At 45.4% G+C, this 16,711-nt stretch overlaps 4 protein-coding genes across 11 annotated transcripts; 2 read left to right on the top strand and 2 right to left on the bottom strand.

Moving 5' to 3' along the window:
- Positions 1-334: 334 nt before the first annotated feature.
- Rcd6 (Reduction in Cnn dots 6) lies at positions 335-6,575 on the top strand. 7 transcript variants are annotated; one of them, XM_086828041.1, is made up of 5 exons: positions 335-510; positions 1,052-1,100; positions 4,083-4,227; positions 4,684-4,923; positions 5,012-6,575. In XM_086828041.1, exons 2-5 carry the CDS (start codon positions 1,087-1,089, stop codon positions 6,143-6,145), a joined length of 1,533 nt encoding a protein of 510 aa, XP_086684167.1. In that variant the 5' UTR covers positions 335-510; positions 1,052-1,086; the 3' UTR covers positions 6,146-6,575. The 7 variants fall into 7 exon arrangements, with proteins under 7 accessions (XP_086684167.1, XP_086684168.1, XP_086684169.1 ...); XM_086828042.1 differs by having other exon boundaries at positions 4,078-4,227; XM_086828043.1 differs by having other exon boundaries at positions 335-514; positions 4,078-4,227.
- Positions 6,433-11,546, bottom strand: FAM21 (Family with sequence similarity 21). The gene is made up of 4 exons (XM_086828038.1): positions 11,309-11,546; positions 11,051-11,245; positions 10,849-10,988; positions 6,433-10,792 (listed from the first exon to the last, which is right to left on the bottom strand). Exons 1-4 carry the CDS (start codon positions 11,408-11,410, stop codon positions 6,568-6,570), a joined length of 4,662 nt encoding a protein of 1,553 aa, XP_086684164.1. The 5' UTR covers positions 11,411-11,546; the 3' UTR covers positions 6,433-6,567.
- Positions 11,543-13,836, top strand: LOC110182919 (uncharacterized). Of its 2 annotated transcripts, XM_020951083.2 has the most exons (3): positions 11,543-11,767; positions 11,824-13,301; positions 13,444-13,836. In XM_020951083.2, the coding sequence occupies exons 1-3, from the start codon at positions 11,695-11,697 to the stop codon at positions 13,465-13,467; spliced, it is 1,575 nt and encodes a 524-aa protein (XP_020806742.2). In that variant the 5' UTR covers positions 11,543-11,694; the 3' UTR covers positions 13,468-13,836. The 2 variants fall into 2 exon arrangements, with proteins under 2 accessions (XP_020806742.2, XP_020806741.2); XM_020951082.2 differs by having other exon boundaries at positions 11,824-13,836.
- LOC110182920 (DDB1- and CUL4-associated factor 11) lies at positions 13,690-16,696 on the bottom strand. Its single transcript, XM_020951084.2, has 7 exons — positions 15,746-16,696; positions 15,412-15,679; positions 15,198-15,344; positions 14,602-15,144; positions 14,384-14,539; positions 14,218-14,324; positions 13,690-14,151 (listed from the first exon to the last, which is right to left on the bottom strand). The coding sequence occupies exons 1-7, from the start codon at positions 15,932-15,934 to the stop codon at positions 14,011-14,013; spliced, it is 1,551 nt and encodes a 516-aa protein (XP_020806743.2). The 5' UTR covers positions 15,935-16,696; the 3' UTR covers positions 13,690-14,010.
- Between the last annotated feature and the right edge of the window lie 15 nt (positions 16,697-16,711).

Here is a 16,711-nt window from a genome sequence, read left to right as displayed (position 1 = left end):
AGGCGCAAAAGCTGGCCCAAACAAAAGTATGACCGTTAGGCCTCATTTTTGTCTGGCCTTTGTTTATTTTTTTGTTGCTTTTTGTGGTCCCCCGTTTGCCGTCAAATTATGCAAATGGCAGGGTTCCCCCGCACACAGTCACAGAGAGCATCATTGGCAGTTAGAAATTAAGATTTAATTGTTGAAACAGGAGGCAGGGCGAGTGAACTTGCTGCACGGCAGCGAAAATAAACGAAACCCAGGCACAGAAAAATGTAAATCAACAAACAACAAAACGACAGAGCCAGGCCAGAGCTCGAGCTTGGCTCGAGACTCCCGGCTGGAAGCGCTCTTCAGTTGCCAAACAGACGTCGTAGCGCTCGCTCAGCTGGCGCGGTGCTTGCAGAGATCGTTCGGCGAACGCAGTTCGTTTCCTCAGTCATTCGAATTTCACTTTTAACTGTTTGTAAGCGCGCCAACTTGAAGCGTACCGTTAGCGCGGCGTATGTTACGGCTTTTTCACGAGTGCGAGTGAGTGAGTGACCCAAAGACAGGCATTCTCACGTTCGTCAACTTTGACTTGATGACTTGACCTGGTGCTGGTGCTTCTGCCTCTGCCTCTGCCTGTGCTTGTGGCCTAACCGTTGTACAATTAAATAACAATCAAAGCATAATTGTGGACGGAGCGCATTTCGCTTTTGCGCGATGATCCAAACGAGTTCTCCGGCTCTATTCAATTTGTGCGAGCAGTAAAAGTGCCAAGAACCGCCACTAGGCGATGTTGTTGTTGTTGTGTGTGGTGGTGTTATATGGCCCATAAAAGCTTCCCTCGAAGTCGGGCGACGCAATTTGCATGAGCGACAATTTCGAGAGCCGTTCCTACAACATATATATGTACATATATGTATACCTATACTGGCGGCATGACTCAACGCTGAACAATTTGGTCGTACGCGTGTGAGTGTGCGTCGTCGCCGCTGAGAAATCGTTTCTTGCTTGACTGATAATTTCTACGATCCGCGCTTATTGTTCACTTATTATTTATTTTTTTGGTATCTCCTCTTCTGCCTAGTGTAACTGCTTGCCATAACAAAAATTAAAGTAATAATGCGAAGTGAAAGGTAGGCTTTACATCGCATCGATACATATGCCTGATAGATGATTGCATTTTGAAACGCACAGCATAACTCTAACGGTAACGCATTGGGCGGCTATTCATTTCGATTCCATTCCGATTTACAGCGACTTCATAACAACAATTTGCATAACTTTGCCCCACCGCTGCATTGTTGTGTTTATTCATGCATTCACACTGCCCCTGCCCGCGTCCATTGTTGCACTTATGCTATTGAACTCGTCATGCAGACACACAGCGAATGCATAAATACGACCAACAATAACGAAATTAAATTAATTTAATTGCCCGCAGCGGTGTAGGGGAATACAATGCAAAAAAACAGAGAAATATTTCGAAATGCTGCTCGCATTTTTCGGTCACACGAGGTTCACAAAGATTATGCTGGATCTGCATAATTTCGTAACCATCTCGCTGGGTATCCGCATGGGTGTGGCATTCACTCAAGGGCGCTGCGAATTCGTTTGCCACCTTTTTCCCGGCAACGGATGCTAATTGCTGAGAGCAGTCTCTTTCGAACCCCGCCGAAACTCGTTTCAACACTGGACAGAGACAGAGCTCTGCCCGCGAAAAACCGGACAGCCCAGCGAGAATCAGTTTGTCCAGCTAATTAGCAATAAAAACGAAGTTGACTTGCAATTCTTTCCGGCCAGCGAAAAGAAAGCCAAAAGCGGGACAGGAAAGAGCCCAAGCCTGGGGGGGTCTCTTGTGAGACTAACTTGCAACGTTGTAGGAATGTCAATGGGGCAAGTCACCGCTTGACACTTTAAGGTGCGCATATCCGGCGCGTAGCGTTGCGTCGCTCCTTTTTGGGGAGCACCCAACCCATGCCCGCCAAGTGGAGGAGACGCCTCCACACAGACGCACGCGAGGGGGATTAGCGCAGACCGCGATGAGCAGAAGAGAATGATGAGCCGGCGCACCTGCGTGCTGACGGCATTGACAGCAAGTTCGTCGCCTCTATTTTGATGACGCCGTCTGTTATGGGCAAGATTGCCGTATCCGACTAAGCGGCTAACTGGGCTCTGAGTGATGTGTTGGCGAGGCGTCTCAATTGTTTACACTCGGCAACACAGCCTTAGGGTATAATTGGCCGGGTTTGTCAACCGGAGTGGCCCCGAAAGCCTCTTTGTGAGCACTTCTTTGTAAAATTTGAGCTTGTTGTATCTTTTGAATGAAAATAATCATTTTATAAATTTATTTCCTTATTAAGAATATTTGATTATGTCTTGTCTGTTTATTTTTCCTGTTTTCCTTGTCTTGACTGCGTTTTCCACGAATCAAAATTTAAAAATATCACAACTAGGCTAAAAATCAAGCAGCTGTCCTATGTTAGTTTTTATTAGGGTAATAAATCTGCATACTACATTTAGAGTTTAAAAATATTTAAATTTTTGTCAATTTTTGGCAATTTTAATGATGTAACCCCTTATCGTTTTTTCAAAAAATTGGAAAAATTTTCAAAATTTATTTTTTGACCAAACATGGCTAGATCGATTCAGCTATTAATCCTGATCAAGAATATATATGATTCATAGGGTCGGAAATGACTCCTTCAGTGCGTTACAAGCTTTCGACTGAAATTATAATACCCTAAAAAGGTTATTCGATTTTAGGTATATCTTGCATACATGGCGTATACGTAACTTGAAAACCCTTAAATTAAGTATACGCCATGTGTGTATTGAGGAAGAAGAGTTTAAAATGTATAAATGTTGAAAAACAAGTTTAGCAATTCAATTATAAGATCGAATCGGAAATCGATCGTAACTAAGCTTTAAATATTCGATATTTATAAATATTTTTGTTCGAAAAATCAAAGTTAAAAAAACTCATAACTAACCAAAAATTCAATTAATTTCAATTCGGAAAGCTGTCCTATGTTAGTTTTTATTAGGTTAATAAATCTGCATACTACGTTTGGAATTCAAAAAGATTTAAATTTTTATAAACTTTTGACAATTTTATCAATTATCAAAATATGATAAAATTAAATTTTAGCCAAACATAGCTAGATCGATTCGACTGTTAATTCTGATCAATAATATATATGATTTATAGGGTCGGAAGTGACTTCTTCACTGCGTAACAGGCTTCTGACTAAAATCATAATACCCTGCAATGGTATAAAAAATGGGTGAAGCACTTCATTATTTTGTAGCTCAGTGTAATTGATTAATTGATTTGGGAATTGCCAGGCTGGCGAATTCATTTATCATGACATAAGGCAGTAGGTAACTGACATCAGTTAAACAGTGTCAGGTATTTAACCAGAAGCTTCCTCTTCTACTGTCTAACATAGCGCACGCTCCACTGTTTGTTTAGAGTCAAATATTTGCTTCATAAATGCGGGGCTTGTGGCCAAACAACAGACTTGGCCAACGAACTGACTTGGTTTTTGTTGTAGAAAAGTGAAAATCTTCTTAATAATATGGAACAAGCCGTTAGCCCAGTGTTAGATACGCTGTGTGGATGTGCTTCTCTGCTTGCTCCGTTCGTAGTATGTGTGGCATCCAAAACAAGTTCGTTGCCTAAGTCTTTTGTTTGGGTATCGAACTGGACTCATCGGCGAAGCTTGGCACTCATTCGGATTCTCATTTCAGCATCAGCCTAGCATGACACGGCTCAATTAGGCCGCTTAACGCTTTCATTCAACCCACAAGAGCGCGGTCTGGACTCGAAACCCATTCAAACATAAACCAAGAACTAGAACTCCACATCTCATCGCATCGCATCGCCTCACACGCACCACTGACCTCCTCCGGAAAGGGGAACCAAGGCCACCGGCCACACCATCCTCCCGCTAGCCAGCATAATTTCTCTCTGAAAACCGCACTCACACCTGTCTGAACACACATATCTTCCTTCCACCGTCTTGGACAAACATCGCAACCGCAATCGCAACGGCAATCGGAACCGCAACCGCAACCGAAACCGAAACACGAATAATGAATTATCAAAAGACCAGTGAAAAGCAGTCGCCGTCCTCATTGAAGAAGCGGCCGCCGGGCAACGGCAATAGCATACAAAACTTTTGGAACGAACGCATTATGGAGCGCTTCATAAAGGCAAATCTATTCATTATCTGCTGTGTGGTGGCAGTTCTTCTGCTGGTAAGTAACTCGATTGCCTCGGTGATATTCAATATTCGAGTATGTCCGTCATATATGTACATCATATCACCTCCACACGAAGATCTCTGTATCTTCTCTCTCTCCGTCCGAGTGTCCCACTGTCCGTCCGTTACCGTTATCAGTGTGAAAACGTATTTGCTCCATTAAGTGAAAATGAAATGAAATCGTTTTTTGCTCATCGTGCCAGATGTAAAAACTTCATCGTTTTTTGTTACCAGCCAAGTTGACAGGCCAGTCGGCCGTTGAGGGGGTGGCGGAGAGATGGGAGCTCATTAATTGATTGATGGATGGTTGCGGAGCACAGTTGTCTCCGGTTTGTTTTTCGTATGCATTCCTACCCATTGCTTGTCTGCCATTGCCTGATTTATGTTTTCGCTTTTCTTTTGCGAAACTCGGCTAATTTCCATTTCTTTTCCCACTCTTCCCACTGCGCAGATCGTCTATCTGGGGGCCTTCTCATGTGAAGTTTCTTGGATACTGGAGGCCCATGGGGAACTGCCCTTTGCCGCATACACCTTGTGCTCGCTTTACTTCGTGATGTTCGTAGCGACCACGATCCTCATCCACGGCCTGGTCAGCGGGCTGTGCTGGCCCCTGTTTGCCTGGTCGGGCATCATCGGGCTGCTGTCCATCCCGGAGCTGGTCTTTGTAATGCTCATGACCACCCAGCACTGGGTAAGTTTAATAGCCAACAGGTTTTTAAGGAGCAATCCATGGAGGAACAAGTTATCCAACTTTTCGAATTATTTCAATCCTCTTCTAGGGCTTACAGTCGGTGCATGGCTTGACGGAGCTGACTTCTTACCTGATTCGCCTGATCATCAACTGCTTTGCATTGATTTGCGTAATTCCCACGGGCATTCGGTGGCGACGTGAGACCCAGGTTCTCAGCCAGTTGCAGGGACTGGCCACCCGGCTATCCCTACAAACGCCCGCTCCCAGTGTCCCAATGACCAAGGCAGACTCCCGGCGCTCCAGTCAGCGTATGAGTGGATTCGAGAATGCCGGCTACCAGCTGTGCGACGAGACTGGAGGCAACAAGTTGCCCCTCGGTCCGGGCTTGGGACTAAATAACCAGTGTGGCGGTAGTCAAGCGTTCGGCTCCCAGAATGAGTTCAACGCCAGCATGTTTGCGCCAGCTTTGGCGCAGCAGTTTAATAACGCTACGATGATGCAACGGGGTGGGTCTGGAGCAGCACCGGGTGGTCACCGAGCCCAGTCTCTGATGGATCTGCGCTGCACACTGCCGGGAATGTACAATCCCCGACATGTCCTGGATACAGAGGACAAGAATGCCAAGTACTTTAACATAACCATTGATGATCTGAAGAACAATCTGCAGGACTCGCACCGACCCTCGCCGCCTTCCCTAATCGGTTCGACGAGCAACGATCCCATATACTGCTCCATCGAGCCCAAGCAGTTGACACCACCACCCGCTCAGCAGAGGAACCACCATCGCCCTCGGGGCAGCCACAAGCAACCCCCGCCGGGCAAGCTCTCCCGGAACTGTGTGTCCCTGGAGAATCTGGACGGGATCAGCAAGGTGCAGAATGACCTAAACGCCTATGGAAATAATCTGCTCCAGAATTACACGCAGCAGCAGCAGTACTACCTGGCAATGCTGCTCCATCAGCAGCAGCAGCAACACATGCTACACCAACAGGCTGGTGGCATCTACCGGAGGCCATCCAACTGCAGCTCCACGGGAGGATTCGCCGGTACTGTGCTAGCACAACCGCTCCAGCGACGTGGCTCTGCCCACAGCCAACAGCTGCAGTATTACGGAGGCTTTGGCTACGCCAACTATGCCAATCCGTACATCACGGCCAACAGCAAACTGTCACTGGGCAATGAGTCCGACGACTACCGAAAGTATCGCGACGTTGCACTCTGAGCCACTCCCGGGGCCCGGATCCGAAGTAGAATATCAGTCAGCGCTTAGGTTAACACACTATATGTAAGAGATGCTCGATTTAGAATGAGATTCCTCGGAATAACGACCAAAGAGCCACAAACTAACTCAGTTTCAGTTCGTAGACTAATGTTTAACTGGGAGAATTCACATACCGCTTTGGGGAAATACTAATCTCGTGATCGGGTCTCAAAATTAATGGTTATTCCGTTAGAAGAGAGGACCGAGTCACTGGCATATATCCATGTTTAGAATTAAGAATCGACCACTTATCGACACTGATACATTCATCGTTTTATTTTATATAGTTTCTAGGGATACGAATAACAATACTCTGGTCGACAGTCTAACCATCCAGAGATCGACTACTGTAAATATTTGATATTAAAGGCAAACATGTGTTTTTACTCAACATCGAGAAGATCCGCCAAGGGATTATCGCTGATACTATCGGGAATGGTGGCTGTGGCCGTGGGAGTTTTACTCGCAGCCGGTTTTGATACAGTCTGGGCTTTGGGTTTTGTCTTCTGTGCATGTCTGGCTGTGCTGGCTTTGCGTATGCCGCCTCCTCCAAACAAATCATCATCGTCGTCGTCATCGTCGCTGAAGAGGCTTTTTGCTGGTTTTATGGGCAACTTCTTCTTTGGGAGCAAATTATCTGGCGCCTTTGCATCATCCTCGTCGCTGCTGAACAGAGAACTTGCAGCCGGTTTCGGTGGCTGCTTAGCTTGAACTGGCCTGCTGGAGGAAGGAAGAGGAGCAGGCACCGCTGCACTTGCAAACAGATCATCATCATCGTCGCTGTCATCAAAGAGTTTAGGAACAGCTTGTGCCTTGGGCTTAATCTGTTCTTTGGAAGGCTCTTCGGTTCTAGGGAGCATTGAAGAAGCTGGTACCGCTCTGTCGGAATCACGATGCTTCTCTTGAACAGGAACTATAGATTTAGATTGCGCAATAGGTGTCTTGGCTGGACTAAACAGGAAATCATCATCATCTGAGCTGTCCAAAAATGTGTTAGCCACCTTCGGTGGAAGCAAAGTCTTTTCCGCCTCTTGTTGCACCTGAGGAGTATCATTCGGGAGTGCAATTTTTTTATCTGCTGCAGAATTCTTTAAAACAGATGCCGTATTTTTATCAGCAGAACTGAAAAGGGAATCATCCTCGTCAGGACTGTCCAAAAACGAACGATATGACGCGGGTGGATCATTATTCTTTCTGGGGATGACTGGTTGTCTACGATCCTCTGGTGGTTTATTCGGTGTCAGCGCAGCAACAGGTGTTGCAGTTACAGGCATTATTCCGGCATTTTGCTTTGCAGAAGTTACGGTTTTTGTTGTGACAGGACCAAAAAGAGAGTCATCATCATCAGGACTATCTAAAAATGAGTTCTTTGCCTTGGGCGGACTCACTTTTTGTCTGGAAGCTGAAACGGTAGATGGAGGAGCACTCACCTCCCCAACTGCAACCGGCTTAGAGAAGGGAAGAGGCTGGGATTCATTGTCGGGGCTTTCCACAGAGGGCTGTACCTGCGTCAAAGCGGCATGTGGTGGTTCTTGCTCATCTTCGATCAAGCTTTTAACGTAGTTCTCCTGCCTTCCCTTTCTGGTTGACGGTCTTCTCTTGGCAGGCCCTCGAGCCCGTGTTTTGTTTACATGCTGCAAGCCACCCTCTGCAGGTTGTATATTTGTGGGATTTCTGATAGACTCTGGAGACGTTTCTCTTTGAGAGGATTCCGCTGGATGACTCTCTTCAAAGCTCGATGAATCCTGCTTCTTAAGCAATTTTGGAAGACCTCCCCCTGAGCCAGGAAGCAGGGCCTGCACATTGATGTTGATGTTGGGCATTTTTAGTTTCTTGATGGGTGACGAGGGATTGCGTGAATCCGATGTTTCCTTGGCTTTGCTGCGATCAAGTTCATCTTCTGACGGTGGTGGCTCCTCGTCGTAAGGGGAAGTTTGGTGCGATGGCTCCATGGATCCTGCTCTTGCAGTTTCACTGAAGTCATCGTAGAAAATTGTATGTATACGGGTTGTAGTGGGTGGTGCAACATCCTCGGGCTGCTTGACAGCTGATGAGCTTAGCTCACCGATATCATCCTCGTCTTCGGGTGGAACGTCACTAAATAGACGCATGCCTCCGTAATCCGATGTTGCTGAAGGTTGGTCTCCTGGCGTCGTAGCAGATGACTTTGTGGCACTGGGAATCTTAGGCAAGGCTGGCTCAAAGAAATCATGTTCGTTGTCAAAGATTTTCGAAGCACTTAGACTGCTGAGACCGCTGCTGCTGCTGCCGAGAGTTTGGAAAAACTCGCTATCATCCGGTGGCTCATCTGAGAAGAGGCTCGAATAGTTTTGCATGATTTGCTGGGCGGCAGCCAGATCTGCTGGCTTTCTTTTAGACGCATCATCTTTGGGGGACTTATTGGTGATATCGGCTACCATTTTTATAATGGGATCCTGGTGGCTTTGGTGATCATCTGGCGGAGGTGTCTCAGAAACTGGCACAACCACTTCTGCGCTAGCTCTTGTCATGACGTTTAGTTCATCATCTATTTTGTTCTCTGGCAGGACTTCCTGCGGCAGTTTTTGAGGTAGCTCTTTTGGATAAATCTCTTCAACCAACTGATCTTTGTTTGGCTTAATCTCTTCCAAGTGGTCTTCGTCTGTCTTAATTAATTTCTTGGTGTCTGTTTCACCCAATGGCACATCCTTAGCTTTGGATGATATACTCAACAAAGGATCGTCATCGCTGGAATCTTCACTGAACAAATCTGTATGTTTTTTTGAAGATTTACTCACCGCTTCTGCGGGTGATTTATCTACTTCCTTTATTTGTTCATCACTCTTCACTACAATCCTTATAAATTCATTAGTTTCACTAGCACCTTTTGGCTTAGTAGTTACATTTAAGGATTCCAGAAAAGGGTCCTCATCACTAAAGTCTTCAACGAATAAATTAGGAAGTTTAGCTGGTGGCTTGGGTGGGGTTTCACCATCATTAATGTTCTTTTCTTCCTGTTTAGTCGCTTCAAAACTCTCAATGGGTGGAGGTGATTCTCTAAAAACTGGTGGGGATGATGCATTTGATAATTCTTGCTCCTGTTGAATAGTAATTTCTTGTTTTCTTAATGTCTCTGGTTCAATCTCAATATGTTTGCTTTGTTCTTTAATTTCAACATCCGTTTCTAGTGCCTGGGACTCATTATATCTGGCACTTGCCTTTGGCGTTCCAAACAAATCCTCTTCCTCGATGTCATCGAAAAGACTTTTCTTTGGAGTTTCTGTAGGCTCAACCTTTTTGACTGTTGATTCGCTTTGTGTAGCCTTTAGGGGCTTTTTGGAACCAAATAAATCGGCATCATCTTCCTGATCATCGTCGTCGAACAAACTGGTCTTTCCTGCCACTCTCTCAGAGAGTTTGTTTGTATTTGCCGACGTTGGCTTAGTAAATATATCATTTATGTCCAAGTCATCATCATCGAATAGGGAGGTTTTTGGTTTTGAGCTTTGTTTTTGATCTACAGGCTTTGATTTAGGTCCAAGGGAGCTCAAAAAGTCATCGTCTTCCAAATCATCATCAAAGAGAGATTTCGGTAATGTTTTTGCTGGTTCTTTGGGTGCAATAAAAGCTTTCGGTTGATCAGCCTGGACCTCTTTGGGCGGTGTCTGCTTAGGAATGGCACCCACGGTAGGAGCGTTATTAGAGAAGGGCTTTGGCTTCGAAGGACTTAGCGGAGGACTGTCATCAAATAGATTAACACGTCTGGGCACTGTTTGGGGGACCACAGCAGGATTTTTACGTTGGAGCGGTGCCTCCTGCTTTGCAGTTGGTTCCGTTGGCCTCTTTTCCTTTGGTGGTTCTCTCACAGAGCTGGTTTCTGCAGCACCTGCCTTAGCCTGCACTTTGTCAACAATTTCCGACATAAACGAGTTAAACTCATCGTCGTTGAAGAGGTTTACTGGCTTCCGCTTAATTTGACCTGGCTTAGCCGCAATCTCCTTGGAAGGTTGTGTGGGAACTACAGCTTCTACGTCTTCAAAAAGCCTCGGAGGCGGTTGGTGGGCGGGACTGCTGCTGCTGGAACTAAGCGATGCCGTCGATGCTATGGGCAAGCGGCCACCAGAGGTATTTCTAAATGCTGGCGATGATGTGGGTGAGGATGAAGTAGATGGTGGATCGTCACTGGGTGGAGACTGTCTAAGCGCGGCAAACATATCACGCTCGTGAGGATTGCGTTGACTGCTTATAATTGGTCGCGGCTGCGTGCGGATGGCAGCTTCCGGTACCTGTCCAGCAGGTGCCGGAGCAGGAGGCACGGGCGAAGTGACAACCATAGCAGGATTATGAGTTTTCACAGGTGACACAATCTCTGGTTCTCTTGCATATGAGGCCAGCGAGGAGGAGTCCGATAGATGGGGCTCCACAAATTTGTTCTCTGGCTGCGTACTTCCCTTGGATACTGGCTCCTTTTCGTCCGAGGAACTTGATGAGAACTCATCGGATTTGTCATCCCCGCTATTCTCACCGCTGTCGTACAGACCGGCGTATTTGTGCTCTTCCCATTCCTTCGTTCCAATAATGTAGGGCAGAGGAATAGCATCGTACGGATTCTTAGCTCGGAAAACGGTACTGTAAGCAATAATTCGAGTTAAAAACAATAAATAAATTGTGTTAGTCCTACGTACGTCGAGCTGACTGGCGCGTCCTCGTCATCCGAATCTGGCACATCGATAGTCACCGGCTCAAAGTTCTTTCTAAACATTCGAAGATTGTTGTCCAGAAATCCCTTCGCCATTTCCTCGGAGCTCATGGGCGGTGGATCAGGCTGCAAGTATATACTGAATCAGTAATTACAAGTTCTCATCAAAACTCATTGGCTTGTTGCACCTTCTTCTTCTTCTCCTCGGGCATAGCCAAATCGGCGTCATCCACCTCCTCCACCCGATACTCCACGAACTGGTGGCCGAACTGCAGGGAGCGCAGACTGTTGGTGGCATTACTCAGCGATATGTCCACTTGTCGGACACTTGTCTCAAACTCCTGGAGATTGCGAGAGGTTCGCTCACCCCGCTCGTACAAGTTCTGGAAGGAAAATTGAACCAAATTGGTTTGTTGATAAGCAATTAGTCAGTCATTCGCACGGACCTCAGAAATGCGCTTCATCAGCGCCAGGAGGTCACAGTCACCGGCAAGATTCCAGTCCGGCGCCTGGGCTATAATCCGATCCACATCGGCGCTTATATCCATTATCAGTCGCTCAACAAGCTAATTTAAAAACTAATAACAAATAGTAATCAAACTAGAGATGTGTTGCCTTTTTTCGCAGTGATGGCGATTGCATTTCGAATCTCGATAGTTTTGCACGGATTTTCTTATCCAAAAGAACTATCGAACAATGTAAGAAACAGCTGTTGGACAATCGATAACTGATAGCACGTGTTGGATGCACTCGCGTTTTATAAACTGTATTTAAGAAATAATTTAACATCTAAAAACTTCGACGCCCTACGGGAATATAGTTATAATTACAAATGGCTATGTTGGCAGAACCACGACGCCGCAAGCGGTACAACCTGTGCCCCCGCGGCAAGGCGCTGTACGAGGGTAAGTATAATATTAATAAACACGCTGTGGCAATGTTCCTAAAATATTCTTTTTAGATGACAACCGCTTTGGCACCAAGATGCTGGAGAAGATGGGCTGGTCCAAGGGCAATGGCCTGGGCGCCAGGCAGGATGGCGAAAAGGATTTTGTTCGCATTCGCTTCAAAAACGACGCCGAGGGATTGGGTTACGAGGCAAAGGATGATCAGTGGACCACGCACGAGGAAGGGTTCAATGGGCTACTAAAGTCTTTGAACGGCGGCGAAGACGATAAGGAGGCTAATGGCAAAGCATCGGAGTCAGAAGAGGAAACCAGACCAATGGGATTTGGCTTCAAGGCCGATGATCCAGAGGAGCCGCCATCTAAAAAGAAGCTCAAGGAGAACATAAGTGGGATGTCGCTGGAGCAGCGGTCGAAGCAAAGTAAGGCTCGAGTTCATTACCAGAAGTTCACACGCGGCAAGGACTTGTCCCAGTACAGCGAAAAGGACCTGGCCAACATATTTGGCAAAAAGGCAACCGAAGATATCGCAGTGCCGGTAGTGATCGAAGAACCGAAGGAAGAGCAGACAGTGTCTCCCAATTTCGGTGGCGTTCAAACAGTAAGCACTGGGTTGTCTGTAAACGATTATTTCAAACAGAAAATGGAGGCCATAAAGAACAAACTTAAAATAGGATCAACCCCAGAGAATAGGGTTGGTGAGGCTCAGGTAAACGGCAGCGAGGTAGATGTCGAGGAGCCCAAGGCCGAGAATGTCTCAGAGGAGCCTATAAAAAAGAAAAAGAAGAGGAACGCAGAAAGCACAGTTGAGCCTCAAATTACTGAGCCGAAGAAAAAGAAGAAATCCGAGCGTTCTCAAGAAGAAACTGAAGGAGTGGGTGAAACCTGTGTAGACCCAAACCCTGTGGAAGGCGAGGAAACTATTGTCAAAAAGAAGAAGAAGAAATCGAAACGCTCCTCTCCAGATGAGGCTGAAGAACTGGAAGCAACTTTCGTGGAACCCAAACCTGCGGAAGATAAAGAAACTATTGTCAAAAAGAAAAAGAAAAATAAGAAGGATAAGGCAGACAAGAAAGAAGAGACTACTGATACAGTGATTGAAACTATCGAAATAGTCGACGAGCCCGCTCCCAAAAAGAAAAAGTCTAAGAAATCTGAGGTGACAGAGTCCGAAATAATTTTAATTGATGACAATTCAAACTCCAGAGATGATCATGGGACAAACGAATCGGAGGTCATGGATGAACTTGTTAGAATAAAGAAAAAGAAGTCTAAGAAATGCGAAGAAATTCAAAATCAAGACACAAACGTTGTTAGTGAAGAAAAGGAAAGCCCTCCTAAAAAGAAGAAAAAGTCAAAGCAGGATAAAACTAATATTAAACCCGAAGAGACCATACAAACAGACTCACCTGATGCCGATTCTGCCGAGAAATCCTCAAAGAAAAAGAAGAAGTCCAAGGCCCATGTTGATGAGCCCGTACCCGAAGATGCCACTCCTGAACTAGAACCAGCCTTCGATACCATTGATACAGATGTAAGTCCTGCCAGTAGAAGTTTCGGAGATAAAAGTGATCAGTCAGCCGATGAAGAGCTGCCAAAAGACCTCTTATCACTGGAAGAGATCAACGAAAGACTAAAATCATTCAATACATTTATAATCTCTCAATTTTGTGCAGAAAAATTCCAACTGTTCGATATGAGTGCGTTTTGTAACTCGACGTTGAGTAAAATCGAGGGCTACGCGACCAACGAGAACGTCGAGCTGAAGGTGGTGCAGAGTCAAGATGACGAAAAGCGCATTATAGACCTCTGGCACAATAGAGCAGCCACCAAGTACCGGAAAACTAACAACTTACGATATCCAAAGGCCGTGCAGCGTACAACTATTCGCGCGGTGAAGAAAAGAGTTGCGTTTCAAGCAATTTAGTTTAGGCAAACATAATATAATTCAACGTGTCTCTTATTATCATTGTTTTGTACATAAACAACTTAAGAAGGTAGTTTGTAAGCTTCATGGTTTACATTTAAGTGTGTGTAACAAGATAATTAAACTGAATTTTACACTTCAAGCTGTGCCATATTCATCTTCAGTCTTATTCATAGAACCATGTGGCCTGACTGGTGAATAATATTCATTCTCCTCGTCCAAGCATGTATGAATGAATGTAATGTACTCTGTCCATGTTAACGGGAAATATCAATGGGGAACTTACGAGCTAAGCAATAAAATACCGTTAACACTACTAATCCGGCGTCAAATTGCGATTCGCCAGACGGCGTGAGCGTCTCAAAGGCCTCTTATCCGGATCGGAGCTGTGGGCTCGCTTCACCGATCGATTGGCATTGCTGCGGCTGAAATTGTTGAGATGAACATGGGTGTCCCACTGGAGAAATGGAATGATATTTTCATTAGAAGGTATTCAACTGGAAGACTTATCCGAATAGCTTACCGAACCAGACACGATCTCTGCGCGTTCTGGATGCCAGTCCAGGTCTCTTATCACATTCCTATGTCCTTCAATAGCCTCCTTTATCTTACCAGTTAACACATCGTAAACTGTAAAATAGACCATACAATGATGAAGAGAAAACTTTGAATTATATTTAGAAACTTACTTATAATACGTCCCGTGGCACAGCCTGTGTAAATGTAGCGCTGGCCTGTTTGCTCCAGCGGCGAGAACTTCGCCCGCAACAAGGTTTTGGTTACTCGATGACCGCGATAGGTCATTATGCTTGTGTCTCCGTCCAGCGGCTTATGAGGATTGTAAACTGCAATACAATGTTAATCGAAAGTGGGAAAAATTTCCAGATTGCATAGAGTTAATACGTACATTCGCGAGGTACTCGATTCCAGCGGTAGTCCCACATGGTGAGATCCAGCTGTTGCTGCCTGGCGCGGCTGCGGTTGCGCAGATTACTGGGCTTCCTCATGTCCCAGATCTTGATGCTTTGGTCTTTGGAATTGGACAGCACATGGTAGCCGTCGTTGCGTGAGTCTATGTACGTCACACCGTCGTAGTGGCCTATGAAGGAGGCCACCGATTTGGAGAACTCGCGCGAGCGAAATGTGGTGCGCAGGTCGAACACCTTGAGTAAGCCGTCGTCGCAGCCGGCAATTATCACATTTGGGTCCTTGTCATGCAGGAAGCACACCGAGTTTACATCGGTGCCGGGCATGCGGTGGGTACGCAGGATCTGGGTAGACCGCGTGCGTATATCGGTCACAATGACCATGGCGTTGTTACTGGCCCCGACGATCTTGTCTCCGGTGGGCGAGTAGCGCAGAGAGAATATGGCTAGACGATGGTTGGGCAGGCCGTGCACGTCTATCCACTGGCAGTCATCTTCGCCGCCATTCACGGGCATGACGAAAACTGAAAGAGAACTGGGGTAAATACACCATTGGGGAAAAACGACGGCCACTTACATGAACGGGACCATGTGCTGTAAGCAAAGTGCTGGCCATTAGGGCTGAAATCTGCGTCGATGATGCTCCATTCGACGTCGCGTGCCCGTATGCGGTTAAGAAGATGGTATGTGCCCTTTTCACCGTCGTAGATTCGCACAAAGCCATCTGCAACGGATAAGACATTTTTGTCAAGACCATCTGTGCTACAACCGAAGTACAACCAAATGCTGACCTTGGCAGGCTGTCAGCAGCTTGCTGCCAGTGCGATTAAACTTGGTCACAAACACTTTGGAGTCAAGCGACATCAGCCGCGTTGACTTTTTATTTGGTATGTACAGATTGGAAATGTAGCGCTGCTGATTCTTCGAGAAGGAAGCGCTATGGGGCGAGGCCAGCCCATTTTCCCGCTGCTGAAGGGCACGCACCAGGTTCCAACGATTGTCCGGATGGAGGCTCCCCAGGCCGCTGGAGGCCCGTATCTCCTTGTAAATGTCGCTGGCCTGCAACAGAAATGGTTAGCAGAGTTACTAGTCCTTGGTCGGAGGGGCGGGGTATTTCATAATTACCTGAAATTTCTCCAAATCTGGCTTGCTCCGTATTACAGGCATTTCGTTTGAGTGATAGCAGGGCGTACGCAGCTCCATATCCAAAGCGTTTACTGTGAAATTGATCACGTTGAAGCCGAGCTCGTTGTCGGAACCATCAAAAGCGTCCTCGTCGTCACTGCTCAACTGGATACCTAATCGATTTCCCATAATATGCTCTTTAGTCAATTTAGAAATTGTAATTTCGTCTTTTGTTATTAAGTTGAGTTTAGTGAGACCGCAGCTCGGCCAAATACCAACTAGTCGAAATCCTTTGTGGTCACACCAAAGTTCAAAAGTTCACGAGTATCGATAAGTCTTTGTGAAACTAAGCAGCAGTGATGCCATTTTTTCGGATAAAGAAAAGCTGGATTAACAAAAAGTAAAAGCTACAGAAAAACTAAACAAGAACTATATATAAAATACATACGTCAAAATTGTAATAATACATACGTCAAAATTGTAAGTTTTTGTGTAATATTATTTTCCTTTTATCCGTTTCTAGAAATTTTATTTAATATTTTACAGGAGCAAAAGAGTCAGATTCCTGCCCTAGTTATTTATATGTAATTCCTTTTTATGAATAACTAGCATTACTTTTATTAAAATAAAACGCTAAATAATAACATAATCTCTATTACTTTTTCTACCGCATTGAAGTATATTTTTCTATTCGTGTTATACACGGTGCAATAAGAATGAGGTAGTCTCTTTGATAGGAGACATTTTTTCAACACTTTTAGAAAAGAAAAATTACAACTTAGGCAGGAACGTGAGCTAAGAAATTAAATAACAATATTTATAAACTCAAATAAATTTATATTATTTGGATTAGAAAATACATATTTTTATAGTCAACATAAGGGTTAACAAACACACTGTATTGGCGTTTCATTCGCACATAATAAAAGCTCAGACCACCTTATACTTTTGCACCATGGACTCATT

Source organism: Drosophila serrata, unplaced genomic scaffold (assembly GCF_035046125.1).
Source record: "Drosophila serrata isolate PLE 108 unplaced genomic scaffold, ASM3504612v1 contig_184, whole genome shotgun sequence".
Classification (NCBI taxonomy): Eukaryota; Metazoa; Arthropoda; class Insecta; order Diptera; family Drosophilidae; genus Drosophila; species Drosophila serrata.
This window is presented reverse-complemented; position numbering and strand designations above follow the sequence as displayed.

Coding starts and splice junctions, on each gene's coding strand:
- Rcd6 (XM_020951055.2), top strand. CDS start 4,063: ATGAATTATCAAAAGACCAGTGAAAAGCAGTCGCCGTCCTCATTGAAG. Junction 4,228..4,683: donor TGGTGGCAGTTCTTCTGCTG/GTAAGTAACTCG, acceptor CCCACTGCGCAG/ATCGTCTATCTGGGGGCCTT. Junction 4,924..5,011: donor TCATGACCACCCAGCACTGG/GTAAGTTTAATA, acceptor ATCCTCTTCTAG/GGCTTACAGTCGGTGCATGG.
- FAM21 (XM_086828038.1), bottom strand. CDS start 11,410: ATGGATATAAGCGCCGATGTGGATCGGATTATAGCCCAGGCGCCGGAC. Junction 11,246..11,308: donor TGATGAAGCGCATTTCTGAG/GTCCGTGCGAAT, acceptor TTTTCCTTCCAG/AACTTGTACGAGCGGGGTGA. Junction 10,793..10,848: donor GACGCGCCAGTCAGCTCGAC/GTACGTAGGACT, acceptor TATTGCTTACAG/TACCGTTTTCCGAGCTAAGA.
- LOC110182919 (XM_020951082.2), top strand. CDS start 11,695: ATGGCTATGTTGGCAGAACCACGACGCCGCAAGCGGTACAACCTGTGC. Junction 11,768..11,823: donor CGGCAAGGCGCTGTACGAGG/GTAAGTATAATA, acceptor TATTCTTTTTAG/ATGACAACCGCTTTGGCACC.
- LOC110182920 (XM_020951084.2), bottom strand. CDS start 15,934: ATGGGAAATCGATTAGGTATCCAGTTGAGCAGTGACGACGAGGACGCT. Junction 15,680..15,745: donor CAGATTTGGAGAAATTTCAG/GTAATTATGAAA, acceptor TTTCTGTTGCAG/GCCAGCGACATTTACAAGGA. Junction 14,325..14,383: donor TGCCACGGGACGTATTATAA/GTAAGTTTCTAA, acceptor TCTATTTTACAG/TTTACGATGTGTTAACTGGT.